Source organism: Bos mutus, chromosome X, assembly GCF_027580195.1.
Source record: "Bos mutus isolate GX-2022 chromosome X, NWIPB_WYAK_1.1, whole genome shotgun sequence".
Classification (NCBI taxonomy): domain Eukaryota; kingdom Metazoa; phylum Chordata; class Mammalia; order Artiodactyla; family Bovidae; genus Bos; species Bos mutus.
This window is the reverse complement of record NC_091646.1, coordinates 22369322-22388062: the sequence shown is the minus strand read 5'-3', so window position 1 is coordinate 22388062 and position 18741 is coordinate 22369322. Positions and strand designations below refer to the sequence as shown.

The 18741-nt window shown below is 41.8% G+C and overlaps 1 protein-coding gene across 4 annotated transcripts in view; it reads right to left on the bottom strand.

Annotated features, from left to right (window-relative positions):
- ENOX2 (ecto-NOX disulfide-thiol exchanger 2) overlaps positions 1–18741 on the bottom strand; it is a 175820-nt gene that overhangs the window by 55699 nt on the left and 101380 nt on the right. For all 4 annotated transcript variants that reach the window (XM_005907902.3, XM_070365802.1, XM_070365803.1 and 1 more), the window contains exons 3-4: positions 17232–17387; positions 4073–4279 (exon numbers count right to left, since the gene is read on the bottom strand). In XM_005907902.3, the coding sequence (XP_005907964.2) occupies positions 4073–4279; positions 17232–17387 (363 nt within the window). The remainder of the gene's footprint in view (positions 1–4072; positions 4280–17231; positions 17388–18741) is intronic.

Here is an 18741-nt window from a genome sequence, read left to right as displayed (position 1 = left end):
TTCTTACTATCTCCACTCCAACTACCACAGTATATAAGCCACTATCAGTTCTGGATTAGACTGATACTATAGTTAGCTACCTAACCACCAGTCACCAGCATTCTCCATACCCTTCAGTCCATCCTTTACATCAATCTATCACTTTAGAAGTGATATTTCTAAAATGTATACCGGATCATGTCACTCTATCCTTAAAAATCCCTCAATGGCTTCCTGTTGTACCCAGAATAATAAACTTTACTACAGGCATACCTTGGAGATATTTTAGATTCAGTTCCAGGCTACCACCATGAAGTGAACATCACAATAAAGTGAGTGATACATAATTTTTGATTTCCCAGTGCATATAGAAGTTATGCTTACACTGCACTATAGTCCAAGAAGTGTGCAATAGTATTATGCCTAAAAATGTAAATAACTTAATTACAATACTTTATTGCTAAAAAATGCCAACCATCATCTGAGCCTTCTGTGAGTTGTAATCTTTTTTGCTGGTGGAGGGTCTCGCCTTGACGTTGATGGCTGCTGACTGATCAAGGTGGTGGTTTCTGAAGGTTGACGTGGCTGTGGCAGTTTCTTAAAATTTAAAACAATAATGACATTTGCTTCATCCATTCTCAGTAGCATGCAGTGCTGTCTGATAGAATTTTACTCACAGTAGAACTTCTTTCAAAGTTGGAGCCAATCCTCTCAAACCCTGCCGCTGGTTTAAACAACTAAGTTTGTGTAATATTCTAAATCTTCTGTTGTCATTTCAACAGTCTCCATAGCATCTTTACCAGGAGTAGATTCTATGTCATGAAACCACTTTCTGTGCACATCTCTAAGAAGCAACTCCTCACCCATTACAGTTTTATCATTAAGATTAGAGTAATTCAGTCACATCTTCAGGCTCCAGTTCTAATTCTAGTTCTCTTTCTATTTCCACCACATCTGCAGTTACTTCTTCCACCAAGGTCTTGAGCCCCTTAGAGTCATCCATGAGGGTTAGAATCAACTTCTTCCCAACTCCTGGGAATGTTGGTATTTGACCTCTTCCCATCACAAATGTTCTTAATGGCATCTAGAATGGTGAGTCTTTTCTAGAAGGTTTTCAATTGACTGTTCCCAGATCCATCAGAGGAATCACTATCTATGGTAGCTATAACCTTATTCATTGTATTTCTTAAATAATAACACTGGAAAACTGAAATGACTCTGATCCATGGGCTACAGAGAATGGCTGCTGTGTTAGCAGGCATGAAAACATTAACAGCCATCAGAGCTCTTGCATGACCAGATGCACTGTCAATGAGCAGTAACATTTTGAAAGGAATCTTTTCTTTTTCCCTGACCAGTCAGTCTGAGTAGTGGGCTTAAACTATTCAGTAAACCATGTTGCTAAAGAGACGTGCTGTCATCTAGGCTTTGTTGTTCCATTTATAGAGCACAGGAAGAGTAGAATTAGCATAATTCTTAAGGGACCTAGGAGTTTCAGAATGGTAAATGAGAATTTGCTTCACTTGAAAGTTGCCAGCTGCATTAGCCCATAACAAGAGAGCCAGTCTGTCCTCTGAAGCTTTGAACACAGGCATTGAGCTCTCCTCTCTAGCTGTGAAATTCCTACATGTCATCTTCTTCCAATAGATGGCTGTTTCATCTCCATTGAAAATCTGTCGCTTACTGTAGTCACCTTCATTAATGATTTTTGCTCGATCTTCTGGATAACTTGCTGTAGCTTGTACATCAGCCCTTGCTGCTTCTCTGTGCAGTTTTATGTGATGGAGATGGCTCCTTTCTTTAAACCTTATGAACCAACTTCTGCTGGCTTCAAGTTTTTCTTCTACAGCTTCCTCACTTCTCTCAGCCTCCACAGGACTGAAGAGAATTAGGACCTTGCTCTGGGCTAGGCGTTGGCTTAAGGGAATGTCACGGCTGGTCTGATCTATCCAGACAAAACTCTTCATATCAGCAACAAATCTGTTTCACTTTCTTATCACTTGTGTGTTCACTGAAGTAGTACTTTCAATTTCCTTTAAGAACTTTACCTTTTATACACAACTTGGCTAACTGTTTGGGATGAGAAGTTTAGCTTTTCACCTATCCGAGTTTTCAACATGCGTTCCTCACTAAGCTTAATCACTTCTAACTTTTGATTTAAAGTGAGAGACTCTTCCTTTCACTTGAACACATAGAGGCCATTGTAGGGTTATTAACTGGTCTAATTTCAATATTGTTGTATCTCAGGAAATAGGGAGGCCCAAGGAGAGGGAGAGAGATTGGAGAACAACCAGTCAGAACACACACATTTATCAGTTAGGATCGCCATCTTACTGGGGTACATCTTATATGTGGCACCCAAAAACAATGACAATAATAATATCAAAGATTACAGATTATCAAAACAAATAATGAAAAAGTTTTAAATTTTCCAAGAATTACAAAAATGTAACACAGAGACACGAAATGACCAAATGCTGTTGGGAAAATGGCTTTGACAGACTTGCTCAATGCAGGGTTACCACAAAACTTCAATTTGTAAAAAACACAGTATCTGCAAAGCACAATAATACAAAGTGTGATAAAATGAGGTATGCTGGTAAAGATTAAAGGCCCAACACAGTTTTCTTGTGTTTACCTCTCAGACTTCATTTCCTGTCGCTGCTTCTCCTTCATTTAATGGGCTCCAATCTGCTTACCTTCTCTCCTCTGCTTATACACACCAAGTCCATTTTCATCTCAGGGTCTTTGACTTGCTCTTCCTTATTTTGGAACGCTCTTCCCACAGGTGTTTGCATGGCAATCTCCTTCATATTGTTCAAATCTCAATTCAAATGTCAGAGAATGCTTGTTTTCCTAGCAACCCCAGGTGTGTTAGCTGTTTTTATCTTCTTCTTAGCATTTATTGGTACCTGATATGTTTTGTTTATATGTATCATATTTTGCCATCTTCAGAGTGTAATATTCTTGATGGCAAGATGTGCCTCGGTCTTTGCCATCTCCTCGGCCATCTAGCATTCTATCAGCCAATTAATATTTGATAACTAGCTGACTTCCATAGTTACTGTTGAACATCTACTTTGGTACCAGGGTTATGTGCTAGATGCTGGGGTTTTAAAGTTATGGAAGACATAGTCTTTCCCCTAAGGAGTTCATGCTTTGTTGCAGGAGACAGAAGTGGAGAGAGAAAGTTCTCATGTGGTATTACAGGTGTCTGTCAGGAGGAAGAACCAGGTGTGGGGGAAGCTCTGAGGAAGGGGTGCCCAAACCAGCCTGGTGCAGAGTGGGGAGAGAGGTCAGGGAAGGCTTTCCAGAAGAGGTTGTGATTGAGCTGGAGCTCTGGACTATGAAGATGTATGTATGGTGGGTGGGGTGGGAAATGTAATTCTAGTCAGAGGAAAAGGCAAAAAACACCATTCTGGGAACTAGAATTAGTTTAGTGTGTGGTTAGGACATGGTATGGAAAGGAAGGATTAGGAGTTAATGGTGACAGGAAAAACAGATAATCAAGGCCTTTAATGTTCCAAGTAAGGAGTTTTGGAGTTATCCCATGGCAACTGGGGCTTCTCCAGTGGCTCAGTGATAAAGAATCTACCTGCAATGCAGGAGACACAGGAGATGGGGATTCGATCCCCAGGTTGGGAAGATCCCCTGGAGGATGGCATGGTTACCCACTCCAGTATTCTTGCCTGGAGAAATCCCATGGACAGAGGAGTCTGGTGGGCTATAGTCCATGGGGTCCTAAAAAGTTGGACCTGACTGAAGTGACTGAACATGGCAACTGGCACTACATGGGAACTTTAAAGGAACATACTGGGCTGTAACATACATTTTTCATCTATGAAGGTGAGAGGTTGCCATTAAGCCCAATCACCTGGGTTCGATCCCTGAGTTGGGAAGATCCCCTGGAGAAGCAAAAGGCTACCCACTCCAGTATTCTGGCCTGGATAGTCCATGGAGTCGCAAAGAGCTGGGCACGACTGAGCAACTGTCACTTGCACTTTTTCACTTTAGCTGCCACAGATGCAAACACACTGATCCCCAGTCTCTGTGTCATACCTGGTGGGCACAGTCCTCATGACTAAACACCTACCAGAAAGATAAAGGGCTTTATCCACCATGTACTCCTCAGCAAAGCGAATGTGACAGAAATTTTTTTTGCTCTTCCGAATAGCAATGATCTCTCCACACTGCTCAAATACCTCCACGATGATCTGCTCTGTCCCATTTTCAGGCAGGCCGCCCACAAATACTGTTTTGCATCCTGGTGGTCGTTCTCGGGTTGCAGGAGGTGGAAGATCTAAGTGTAAGTGCAAAAGCATTTGAAATTAAAATGTTTGCTTGGGACAGACCTCTTAGAAACTTAACATGTCCCAGAGATAACCCTACTGTCCCCATCACACTTTTGCTTTCAAGTCCCAGAAGCATGTGGCCTCTAAGATGCTCATCTCGGTTTCATAGCAAATTGGTTGCATGAACCTGAGATTTATGTTATTCAATGATTTGGTGACTATGATATATATATATATATATATATATATATATATGATAAAGACTCAGCCCCATCAGCCCCATCATATGTTCTTTGATTTTGTTCTTTACTTTTGTTGTGACAACCCAGTCCAATTTTCAGTCATTTTCCTAAAGAAGACAGTTAGTGGAAAGACATCCCACTGGGTTTAAACTCTTATTTTAGGGAATTCTTAGAACCTGGGTCCTTGAGACAAGGATTTGTTTGTAAAGTTTGTGGTCATTGTATTCTGTTCATGTTTACTGAAAGAACTGTTTTGGGGTGAATTTGACAGTAAAGAGGTGAACAGTTACAAAAATATTTCAAGCCATCGGAATAATTTGCTTGACAGAGTCAGCCAGTGTACAGACCATCCTTTTCAGGTTTTTTGTTTTCTGATTCCAGTAAACTCTTCCTCTGATTCTTTGCTGGAGAGGTGAAGTCCAATCATGAAGCATTTAGAGGAAAAGTAAGCTTGTCTGGGAAATCATTAAATAAAATTAGATAAATTTGGCTGTAGAGAGTTATTAAAAATCTACTTAATGAGACGATTCTCCGTCTGCTTTAAAAATGTGCTTTCTACTCACTTATCTTATACATAAAGCCTTTTGTATCCGCCAGCTCTGTGTTGCTATTTATATCTATCAAAGCATTTTCCAAGCAAAACTCTACAGTTTATAGCCCAACAAAACAAAGCATGATGGTCAACGGTTTTCTAGTGTTGGTTTTGTATCTGCAAGGATTTATTTTGTGTTATCCATTCTTCCCATTCAGCTCTTAACAATAATTCTCCCAGCTCAAGATTTGGAGAGCTCAACAACAAGTGATTATAGTTCACATGCAAAAATAAATGAGTCTCACTTGCAGACTAGGCCAAGGCCCCCACCTGACTCTTATCCAAGTTGGCAAGCAGATGATTTGAGAGCTGCCTCAGTTATTAGCATCTTAAACTTCCTCATTTTGCTACCACTGTCTGTCCTCTTAGTGTGGGTCAGAATAATCAAATTCTCATGGTGCCCTTTCCCCTTCTATTTAGTCAATAAAAGGGGTGGAGGTATTCTGGGAAACTGCAAAATTTCTCTTAAAATTTTAAATGTCTGTAATTTCAAGAACCCACTCCTTTTTTTTTTGTTCCATAGGAGAAGTATAAAGGGAAAAGGAAGATAATTTAGTGAAAAGGAATCTGAAATGTCTTAGTCATCTACGCTGGAGAGGTTAGTTTTAGTCAAAAAGGAAAATGTCCAGAATCTCTTGAGACTTTAACTTCTGAGTTTTTAGTAATTGGAAAAGATTCTAGACGTCACTGTCAGTGATTCTCAACTCTGGCAGCACACTGGAATCAACTTGGGAGTCAAACGAACAATGCCTAGGTTTCACTCAGATGAGTCTGATTTAGTGAATCTGGGGTGCAGCCTGTGCATTGTTTTTTTTTTTTTTACACCTCCTCAGGCAACTCTGATGTACAGCTCTAGTTGAAAACCACTGACTTGGCCTAAGCTTCTAATATTACAGGGAAAAAACCTTAGCTGACTGAGGTTGGGTGACTTACTCAAGGTCACCACGTCAGACAGAAAGAGAAGGAACATGAATTTGGAGCAATGAAACCTGGATTTAAACCTAAATTATGATTAAGATTTATCAAACAACTGTATAATCTTGGGAAAATTATATAACCTCTGATAACCTTGTTTTTTCATCTTAAAATAGAGATACTGTCCCCTACCTTACAAGGGATATTGTAGGATAATCAATAATCTACTACCTCTACTGCAATGTGGTACAATGCCTAGTACTAGATAGACTCCCAATAAATTGTAGTTATTACAGGGTTATCGTTATTTGCTACTATAGAACCCAGGTTTCCTAATTACCAATCTGTGGCTTTCTAAAGTCCTACCACAAGTCTTGAACGTGGAGTAGCTCCTCTCGGCCCTCCTGGGCCCGTGCAGCCGCAGCTCCTTGGACGTGGGATTGCTCCTCCTGGCCATCGCCCCTGACCTCAGGCGTCGGGTAGCTCATCTCGGCTGCTGCCCCTGACCTCGGATGTGGGGTAGCTCCTCTCGGCTGCTCCTGCGCCGTCGAAGCCTGGTGCTCTCGGTCGCCGCCCCTGACCTTGGGCGAGGGGTGGGTCCTCATGGCCAGGCTTCTGCGCAGTGCGTGGCAGCCGGTGTGCTTCTGTGCAGTGTGTCCCAGCCGTTCAAGGTCAGGAGGGGTGGCCCTGAGGAGATACCCCTCGTCCAAGGTAAGGAGCAGTGGCTGCGCTTTGCTGGAGCAGCCGTGAAGAGATACCCCACGACCAAGGTAAGAGAAACCCAAGTAAGAGGGTAGGTATTGCGAGACGGCATCAGAGGGCAGACACACTGAAACCATAATTACAGAAAACTAGCCAATCTGATCACACTGACCACAGCCTTGTCTAACTCAATGAAACTAAGCCATGCCCGTGGGGCAACCCAAGATGGGCGGGTCATGGTGGAGAGATCTGACAGAATGTGGTCCACTGGAGAAGGGAATGGCAAACCACCTCAGTATTCTTGAGAACCCCATGAACAGTATGAAAAGGCAAAATGATAGGATACTGAATGAGGAACTCCCCAGGTCGGTAAGGGCCCAATATGCTACTGGATATCAGTGGAGAAATAACTCCAAAAGAATGAAGGGATGGAGCCAAAGCAAAAACAATACCCAGTTGTGGATGTGACTGGTAATAGAAACAAGGTCCGATGCTGTAAAGAGCAATATTGCATAGGAACCTGGAATGTTAGGTCCATGAACCAAGGCAAATTGGAAGTGTTCAAACAGGAGATGGCAAGAGTGAACGTTGACAGTCTAGGAATCAGAGAACTAAAATGGACTGGAATGGGTGAATTTAACTCAGATGACCATTAAATCTACTACTGTGGGCAGGAATCCCTTAGAAGAAATGGAGTAGCCATCATGGTCAACAAAAGAGTCCGAAATGCAGCACTTGGATGCAATCTCAAAAACGACAGAATGATCTCTGTTCATTTCCAAGGCAAACCATTCAATATCACGGTGATCTAAGCCTATGCCCCAACCAGTAACGCTGAAGAAGCTGAAGTTGAACAGTTCTATGAAGACCTACAAGACCTTTTAGAACTCACACCCAAAAAAGATGTCCTTTTCATTCTAGGGGACTGGAATGCAAAAGTAGGAAGTCAAGAAACACCTGGAGTAACAGGCAAATTTGGAGTACGGAATGAAGCAAGGCAAAGACTAATCGAGTTTTGCCAAGAGAATGCATTGGTCATAGCAAACACCCACTTCCAACAACACAAGAGAAGACTCTACACATGGACATCACCAGATGGTCAACACCGAAATCAGATTGATTATATTCTTTGCAGCCAAAGATGGACAAGCTCTATACAGTCAGCAAAAACAAGACCGGGAGCTGACTGTGGCTCAGATCATGAACTCCTTATTGCCAAATTCAGACTTAAATTGAAGGAAGTAGGGAAAACCACTGGACCATTCAGGTATGACCTAAATCAAATCCCTTATGATTATACAGTGGAAGTGAGAAATAGATTTAAGGGACTAGATCTGATAAACAGAGAGCCTGATGAATTATGGACGGAGGTTTGTGACATTGTACAGGAGACAGGGATCAAGTCCATCCCCATGGAAAATAAATGAAAAAAGCAAAATGGCTGTCTGGGGAGGCCTTACAAATAGCTGTGAAAAGAAGAGAAGTGAAAAGCAAAGGAGAAAAGGAAAGATATAAGCATCTGAATGCAGAGTTCTAAAGAATAGCAAGGAGAGCTATGAAAGCCTTCCTCAGCGATTAATGCAAAGAAATAGAGGAAAACAACAGAATGGGAAAGACTAGAGATCTCTTCAAGAAAATTAGAGATACCAAGGGAACATTTCATGCAAAGATGGGCTCGATAAAGGACAGAAAAGGTATGGACCTAACAGAAGCAGAAGATATTAAGAAGAGATGGCAAGAATACACAGAAGAACTATACAAAAAAGATCTTCATGACCCAGATAATCACGATGGTGTGATTACTCACCTACAGCCAGACATCCTAGAATGTGAAGTCAAGTGGGCCTTAGAAAGCATCACTATGAACAAAGCTAGTGGAGGTGATGGAATTCCAGTTGAGCTATTTCAAACCTTGAAATATGCTGCTGTGAAAGTGCTGCATTAAATATGCCAGCAAATCTGAAAAACTCAGCAGTGGCCACGTGACTGGAAAAGGTCAGTTTTCATTCCAATCCTAAAGAAAGGCAATGCCAAAGAATGCTCAAACTACCACACAATGGCATTCCTCTCACACGCTAGTAAAGTAATGCTCAAAATTCTCCAAGCCAGGCTTCAGCAATACGTGAACTGTGAACTTCCAGATGTTCAAGCTGGTTTTAGAAAAGGCAGAGGAACCAAAGATCAAATTGCCAATATCCACTGGATCACTGAAAAAGCATGAGAGTTCCAGAAAAAACATCTATTTCTGCTTTATTGACTATGCTAAAGGCTTTGACTGTGTGGATCACAATAAACTGTGGAGAATTCTGAAAGGGATGGGAATACCAGACCACCTGACCTGCCTCTTGAGAAACCTGTATGCAGGTCAGGAAGCAACAGTTCGAACTGGACATGGAACAACAGACTGGTTCCAAATAGGAAAAGGAGTACATCAAGGCTGAATATTGTCACCCTGCTTATTTAACTTCTATGCGGAGTACATCATGAGAAACGCTGGGCTGGAAGAAGCACAAGCTGGAATCAAGATTGCCGGGAGAAATATCAAGAACCTCAGATATGCAGATGACACCACCCTTATGACAGAAAGTGAAGAGGAACTAAAGGGCATCTTGATGAAAGTGAAAGAGGAGAGTGAAAAAGTTGGCTTAAAGCTCAACATTCAGAAAACTAAGATCATGGCAACTGGTCCCATCACTTCATGGGAAATAGATGGGGACACAGTGGAAACAGTGTCAGACTTTATTTTTTGGGGGCTCCAAAATCACTGCAGATGGTGACTGCAGCCATGAAATTAAAAGATGCTTACTCCTTGGAAGGAAAGTTATGACCAACCTAGACAGCATATTCAAAAGCAGAGACATTAGTTTGCCAACAAAGGTCCATCTAGTCAAGGCTATGGTTTTTCCAGTGGTCATGTATGGATGTGAGAGTTGGACTGTGAAGAAAGCTGAGCACCGAAGAATTGATGCTTTTGAACTGTGGTGTTGGAGAAGACTCTTGAGAGTCCCTTGGACTGCAAGGAGATCCAACCAGTCTATTCTAAAGGAGATCAGTCCTGGGTGTTTATTGGAAGGACTGATGCTAAAGCTGTAACTCCAATACTTTTGCCACCTCATACGAAGAGTTGACTCATTGGAAAAGACCCTGATGCTGGGAGGGATTGGGGGCAGGAGGAGAAGGGGACAACAGAGGATGAGATGGCTGGATGGCATCACCACCTCGATGGACATGAGTTTGAGTAAACTCCAGGAGTTGGTGATGGACAGGGAGGCCTGGCATGCTGTGATTCATGGGGTCGCAAAGAGTCGGAGAGGACTGAGCGACTGAACTGAACTGAACCAAACCAAACCAGAAGTCTGGAATGGAGTGAGAACTAAGACCTGGACTTCTAAACTCTCAGTTCCTTGCTTTATTCAGATCTTTAGATAAGGCTGGGTGTGGGAAGGAAGCATTCTTAGTGCTAGAGAAACCATTACTGACCTGAACTTGGGTCTGCTCCTCTACCTCCCACCGGCTCCAGCAGTAAAGCCAATCTACCAGAACCCAGGGTGTGCTGAAGGAAAGTGAATGTGAGAGTGTTAGTCACTCAGTCATGTCTGACCCTGCGACCGCATGGAGTCTTGCCTATCAGGCTCTTCTGTCCATGGAATTCTTCAGGCAAGAATACTGGAGTGGGTTGCCATTTCCTTCTCCAGGGTATCTTCCCGACTCAGGGATCGAACCATGGTCTCACCCATTGCAGGCGGATTCTTTACCGTCTGAGCCACCAGGGAAGTACAGCAATTATTGAAGTGACCGAGCAAGGGATGCTCAACGGAGCTGAACTCTCCGATGGCTTTCATGGAAGGGTTTTTAAAGGCCATATTTGAGGTGAGGGCTGCTGGGAGCATGACTTTCTTCTGACTGGTTGGTGGGGAGGAAACAGAGTGGTGTTTGGGGAGTCTTAATCATCAACCTTCTGGTTCCAACCAGCCTGGGGTCTACATGTGGTGAGCAAGTAGTCACCATCTTCCACCTGGGATGGGGGAGGGTCAGGGAGAAGGGGGTGTCAGCTTTTGCATAACAACTCAAAGATCTGTGTCAGATTGTTATGCAAATCCCTTGAGGAGGAATTAGCACTCTGCTTTATTGCTTAATTGTTATTGTTCAAGCTATCTTTCTTAACTGCTTTTCCTTTCTTTCTGTATGCTATCACTTCTCCAATTATAATTATAACTGCTAGTACCTGCTCTTTGGCACTCACGGAAGGCCTAGGAGACCAAAACCTTTTCCTGCAAACAAGAAATAGGGGACATGGAGGGCCTTTTGTAGCCTGTAGGGCCCCGAAGGGTTCTGCTCAGTCTAGAAAACATCTAGAGTCATGTTTTCAAATCTAAGGCTTTTGAATAGAATCCTGTTGTTGAATCCTTCTGAAGTTTACTATTAAATGATTTCAATGGTAAATACTATTCTTGTGAAGCAAATAATCATCTTTTTATACAATGTGAGTCAAACCTAGTTAGGTCTACCTTTAAGTCCATTGAGAGACTCTAAAGAGTATAGTTACATGGAATACCAACAATACAAAGGCTCCTTCCCTTGACTACTTCTGTGGGATTGAAAAATTCTGTGATGAAATCACCACCCTGTTTAGATGCTGTGATTATTCTGTGGTGATTGTCTGCTGAGTAAAGGAGCATAAAAGCCACTAAGAGTCATGTCAAGAATGCCCGGGATTTATTTATTTTCCTTGGGTAAACGTAGCATTTGCTGAGATTCAGGTGTATTGCCACCAGCAAGGCAATGGGCTGTACTACCTTCCTTAATGGATAGTACTTGTTCTTTAATTAGCAGCACAAAGCACTTTGCTGTCTGGGCCTGATTTTCCAATCCCACAGAAATTCAGTGATCTGGGCACAGCAATGGTAACTCCATAGGAGAGCAAATTCAAAGTCCACCTATTAATCAGGTAATGTGCTAAGCTCCTGTAACACCCCAATCACCACTCCTGGATGGAGAAGAAGAAACTTCTGCATTAAAAGATTTAAGATAACTGGGAGTAAAAAGCACTCTAATCTCTGGTAATGGAAAAGGAGGAGCTTTTGGTAATTCTAATTACAACTAAGCAGCCGCTCTGGGGAGCTGTGTTGGGACAATCAGCATTCAGATCAAAGTCACTGCTGATCTTGGAGAAGTGAGGCTTGGAGCAGCACATCAAATAAACCACTTCCACCAATAAACCACTTGCACCCTGTTTTTCAAAGGGGCATCACAGACCACTCAACTGGTTTGCCAGAATTTGCATACTGCAAAATTGTTGAGTTGATTTCATCAGACAGCCCAAGATTGAAGGTCCCCTAGACAATCAGCAGGGGTCGGGTATATTTTAATGTAATCCCAACTGATTGGAAGTAATCAGAAGGCCAGTGAATCTATTAATTTATCCACTTTCTCTAATTTTCTTTATAGAGCCCAGCCCTAAGAGCCAAAATAAGTTCAGCGGGTTTTGAGGTGGTAAAATGAAATGATTGCTCTTTTTCTGGCTCCTGGGTGCTTCCCCACATGCCTGCACACAAATATCAGATGATATTCCACCAGTTACTTCATGGTCACTGTTATTTCACAGTAGATGAAAAATGTAACCTCTCCACACAGAAGGTCTATTAGCCGAAGTGAAAAATCTTCACAGAATCGACTTCTCTGGAGAGAGGGTGTTGTTTCTCTTCTTATACCAACTGAGGACTGTTAATTGGGAATGCAGTAAATCTCTGATAGCCACCTTGTGAAAAAAAAGTACCTGTGTTCCAGAGAGCTTTCTTTTGCCATATCTCTGACTCCTAGGCTTCCCTGGTGGCTCAGATGGTAAAGAAACCGCCTGCAATGCAGGAGACACAGGTTCGATCCCTGGGTCAAGAAGATTCTCCAGAAGGAGGGTATGGCAACCTACTCCAGTATTCTTGCCTGGAAAATTCCATGGACAGAGGAGCCTGGTGGGCTACAGTCCATGGGGTCGCAAAGAGTCAGTCATGACTGAGCGACTAACACTTTCACTGACTCCTAGGAGTGCACAGTCAGCGCCAGTCTAGTTTCATCCATTGGATTTTTAGACCAGAATTGATTTTGCTGGGTCTAGATCAGAGAGGTTAAGCTATTTACCCCGGATTTCATTGCTATTTAGTGACAGAGATCTGGGATATGACACCAGTCCTATGTTGCTTTGGGGTTCTTAATTATTATACCCATACTGCCTGTTTCATTAAAGGCACAAAACTCTACTCATTTGCTTTTGCTTTGCCTAATATACATTTTGAGGGACTTTTGCCTAGGTGAACAATTATTCTGGTAGCTCCATTTTTAATGTCAAGAATCATGTTTTTAGAAATGGATGAAACCTTGTAAGTATCTAGGCTAACCTAACCCGATAGCCTCACTTACAGACAAGGAAACAGACCCAGGGAGGTCATGTGACTAGCCCAAGATTCCCTCAGGTGATAGAGCTGGGGTAAAACACAGTTCCCTCGATTTTAATCTGGTAGTTTGCTCACTATTAATACTTCAATACTGTTGTTGCACATTTGATGTAGATCCACCTAGAAAAGTCTAGTGGTCAGTAGGCTATATGTGTCTGAAGCTCAGAAGAGAGCCATGGAGTGAAAAAATAGATTAGGAAGTGATCAGCATGTCGTGTAATTACCTCATGTTCTCTTGACTTCTAGACCTCTGACTTCTCCTTCCGTATTCATCCATCCATCCCTCTACTATTCATAAATATTTATTGAACATGTACTATATGTCAGATACTTTTCTCAGTGCTGGGGATATATTAGTGAACCAAACTGACAAAAATTCCTCCTTTTGTGGAGTTTGTGTGCACGCATGCATGTGTGTTCAGTCGTGTCCGATTCTTTGAGACTCCACAGACTGTAGCCCACCAGGCTCCTCTGTCCATGGGATTCTCCAGGCAAGAATACTGGAGTGAGTTGCTGTTTCCTACTCCAGGGGATCTTCCTGACCCAGGGATCAGACCTGGGTCTCTTAGGTCTCCTGCACTGGCAGGCAGGTTTTTTACCACCAGCACCACCTGGGAAGCCCCTTTGTGGTGTTTACATTCTATAAATTGCTTGTTAAAAGGTAGTAAGTATTAAGTGAAAAATAGAGAGGTAAATAGAACTGTGAATGTGGCAGGGAGGACTGAACTTTTAAATAGGTTGTCAGGGTTACTGAGGAAGAGACATTTGAGCAAAGACTTGAAGGAGGCAGGTGAGTTAGCCAGGCAAATATTTAGGGGAAGAGTATTTCAGGCAGAGGAAAGAACCAATACAAAGGCCTGTGATGGAAGAGTGCCTAGAATGTTCATGGAACTGCATGGAGGCCCATATAACTGGAACAATGGGTGTTGCAAAGGAGAGTTGTAAGAGACAAAGTCAAAGAGACAGTATGAGAAAGGGAGGCCCTTCTGTGCCTTTAAACAGACTTTGGCCTTTATTTTGAGTAAAACAGGGAGTCATTAATGGCTTTTAAGTAGAGGAGGGACATGATCTGACTTAGGTTTTAAAAAGGATCACTCCTGTCTGCTCTCTTAAGAAGAACTTATAGGGGGTAAGGGTGAAAGAGGAAGCACAATTAGAAGAATATTGCAATAGTTCAGAAAATGTATTATTGTGGGTATAAACTGGGCCACGGCAGTAATTATCATGAAAATGGTAGAATTCTAGTTATATATTTTAAGGTAGACTTGACACAGTTTTGTAACAGATTAAATATGGTGTGTGAGGGAAAGAGAGTAGATTAAGGATTACCCTTAAGTTTTGGCTGATTAGTTGAAAGGATGCAGTTGCCATTATCTGAGATGGAGAAGGATATTAGTGGAGCAGGTTTGGGGGCAAATATTAGGGGTTTTGTTTTGAACATATTAAATATGAGATGTCTATTCAATATCTAAGTAGAGATATCAAATAAGCAGTAGGATATGAGTTCAGGGTTCAGAGACAGGCTCTGAGCTAAAAATGTAATTTAGAGTATCAATGGCATGGGGCTTCCCAGGTGGCTCAGTGGTAAAGAATCCACCTGCCAATTCAGGAGATGTCGGTTCAATCCCTGGGTTGGTGAGATCCCCTGGAGAAGGAAATGGCAACTCACTCCAGTATTCTTGCCTGGAAAGTCCCATGGACACAGGAGCCTGGCAGGTTATAGTTCATGGGGTTACAAAAGAGTCAGACACAACTTAGTGAGTGACTAAAACAACAACAAACAACAATCATTGGCATACTTTTTTTCAGTATAAGTACAGACAGAGAAGAGGTCCAAGGACTGAGTCACATGACTCTCCAATAATAAGAAGTCAGTGAGAACAGAAGGTTATCAGCAAAGCAGATTGACAAGGAACAACCAGTGTGGGGAGCAAAACCAATAAATAGTGTAGTGTCCTGGAAGTCAAGTGAAGAAAGTATATCAATGAGTAAGGAATAGTCAACTGTGTCATTCAGAGCTATTAGGTCAATCAGGAAAAGACTTGAGACTTGACCATTGGATTTAGTATTGTGAAATCATTAGTGTCCTTTTTTTTAAAGGTATGAAAAAAGTTTATAGCAACTAGTGCCATAAAATCAATACATATTATAATGTAGTGTCATTGTTATCTATTAATTTATCAAATATTTTAAAAGTATATTATATAAATGTCACTGTCATGGTCCTTATAAATGACTGGTTTCCAGGCATGAATGAGAATGCTTGTCTAACTTTATGAGTGCTGAATACATTAGTGTTATTAATCAAGGGACATTGTGATAGAGGGGTGGGACAAAAGCCCAAATGAAGAAGATTTAGGAGAGAAGAAGAGAAAGACTGGAAATGGTAAAGATGAAGTCTTTTGAGGACTTTTGCTGCTAAGGAGTGTACAGAAACTTTTCTCTCTTAACTCTTGAAACATTAGAATTCCTTAGGGTGTCCTGCTTTGTTATCCTCCTCTTGATCTATACAAATCTCTCTGGTGGTCATTCTAGCAGCTTCAAATGACCTAATGTTTCAAGAAGGATGAAGGTTTCAAGAAGCAAATATAGTAGAGAAATAAAGTAATATAAGGGCTAAAAAGTATCCATTGGATTTAGCCCCCAATATTTTAGTGAAAATGTATTAGAATGATAAATGATTAACTACTGTTTTAATTTTAGTACCTTTCTCATGGAAGTGTTTGGGAGATGGTAGGCTTAGAGGTAGGTTGGAGAAGGGAGTGAGATTAAATAAGAGTTGAATTTGACTGGATTGTGGGCAAGCAGAAATGATATGTTGAAGATGGTCACATGATGCTGTGGAGACAGGAAAATTAGGGTCACTAAGACAAAGTGTGTTGATCACCACCCAGTTCTACAGGGGTTAAGTCACAACCCACTGCATTTGCTGACCAACAATGTATCCTGAGAGGAATTCAGGATGAAAAGCAGGATGAGGCATTCTGTGATTTGGACAGGCAGGCCCTAAGGCTAGTTCAGTGTATATTTCAAGAAGAATTTTAATGACCCTGCATTCTTGAAGCCTCCCATCCATAGCAAAGCACTAAAGTCACTCACTTGAGATATCTGTTCTTGGTGATTAGCAGTAATCATTTATGAAGACATATGCTTGACTGTATAGATTTCCTAGCCAAAAATCATAGATAAGCTGAGCTCTCTCCTACCTTTTTGGAGTAGTTTTACTCAGAGCAAACTGAGTTGCTGTCTGCTGGGCTGTAGTCCTCACCAAGACCCTGAATAAAATTTAAACTCACAACTCTTATGTTGCGGGTCTTTCTTTAAGTTGGCAAAGCAGACCAGTGAAAGGCTTTTGAAGTCCAGAATTTGGACTTTGAATCTTTGGGCAATGGGAACCCCGGGACTTTTAGGGTTCTATATATGTGACAAGGACCTGGATGAAATGTTAGATGAGAGAGAGGGGAAGGAATCAATGGTAGAGATACTCTCTAATGAAGAAATAAGAGAGAAGCAGATCAGACTGGTGCATCAGGAGACTGTGAGAGTCCCTAAATCACCTGACCTTATTGCTGAGAGGATGTAAGAGACAGGCAGGAGTAACTACTGGGGTTATCAGACTTAATCAGATCAAGGCTTATCAGACATGGTTGGTGGGCTCTGGAGAAGATAAGTCACTCATACCAGATTCCTACTCTTCCCATTGCACCTGCTCTTTCCATTCACCTTTAAAAATCTTGGGGCTGTTAACAAAAACGATACTTTTGCCATACTCTCAGCAGAGAACTAAGGGAGGCTTCTCTATTCGTGTTTTCTCCACTCAAATAACCTGAGCCCCCTTTCAACAACATTCAATCCTAAAAAGGAACTAGAATGCCAGTTCACTTTAAGCTGTGTTAAGAGTGTTAAATTTTGAATTCAATTCCAAAGCTAGGTTCCCTCCCAGAAGCTACCACTTTATAGGCACTGATTGCCTTGTCAGGACTCTTAATACCAAAACAAATAATAAAGGATTGATACACCAAAACATTTTGACTTGTGTGGAGAAAAAGCAGAGTATTACTTGGATTTGGAGGGAAGAGTGTGCAGCTTTTACAGTGAATGATCTCTTTTACTACTGGCATATCTGGTGGAATTGGAGGAGGTACTATTCCTAGGCCAGGCATCATTGGAGTTATTGGTGGAATTCCAGTCATCATTCCAAGAGCAGGATCAAAATCTAAAAAAAGGAGAGGAAATAGAGAATAATCAATTATACCAGGCAAGATCAAGTAGAGGTAGACTGTTACCTTATAAGCTTCAAACCAAAGGTCTTTCTGAGACAGAGGCAAAATATTTAGGAAAACACATTATTAGCATTACCGGACCTTAAATATTATAATTGTGCATTTTTCTTTAGGGCTGTTTCTGTTTGGCCAGTGATTATTTGTGTCTATATCTCATTTTGACATCCAAGGCCTTTTGTATTGAATAATATGACTGTGTCTTGTGCATTGATCTTGCCTTCCACTAGTTCCCAACACACACTCTCTGCTCCATTCAGACCAGGCTTCACATTGTCCCTTGTAACACTTCCTGTCTTTTTTTATTTTTAAATTTACAATATTGTATTGGTTTTGCCATATATCAACATGAATCCGCCACAGGTATACACGTGTTCCCCATCCTGAACCCTCCTCCCTCCTCTCTCCCCGTACCATCCCTCTGGGCCGTCCCAGTGCACCAGCTCCAAGCATCCAGTATTTTTGCACTATAGCATGGTGTTAAAAGCATACAGTTTTCGGGTTTAGGCAGACCTGGGTCCTAGTTCTACTATTTGATTAGGAGATGAATCTTTTGTACCTCCATTCCATCATTGCAAAATGGGGTTAATTCCACCTACTTTTATAGGAATTTGTGAGGAATAAAGATGATGAATGCATAGCACAAACATGCTCAGTAAATAACTACTCTCTGTGCCTTTGTTCCTGTTGTTCTCCCTGCCTGCCTGGAATCATTCAAGCCTCCCCAGATTCTCCCCCATGGTTCAAGGCCTAGCTCAAAGTCCCACACTCCCTGAAAAACACTTTCCAGATAATTCTAGTTCATTTTTATTTCTGTGTCAAAAACTGTTCTATACCTGTTGCCACTGAATTTTATTTTGCATCATCTTTTATTAATATTTCTTTCAGGTTTGCTTCTAGGGTGTGTGGGAGCCCCCAGACAAATATGTTTATGGGGTTTGTCTAGATATATAATTTGACTCACCCCAAATCAGCACCAACGCTATTCTGGTAGCCCATGTGATACCATGAAAGAAATACCATACCAGCCAGCTGGAGTGATTTACTTGCCAGGATACTCTCCTGGAACCAAGACCCTGGGAGGACTCTACAGGCATGAGTTCAGAAGCTTCTCGGGGCATCCAGTTGAATCCACATGTGGCATAAAGGACTGCAGAGTGCAAAGGGGAAAAATGGGGACTGGGGTCCGCACAGGTTCAATTTGAGATTGGGACCCCTTGCTTAGATGATACTGCAAGCCTTGGTCAATGCCAGACACTGGAGAAAAACCTAGAAAATTTTGAGAAAGGT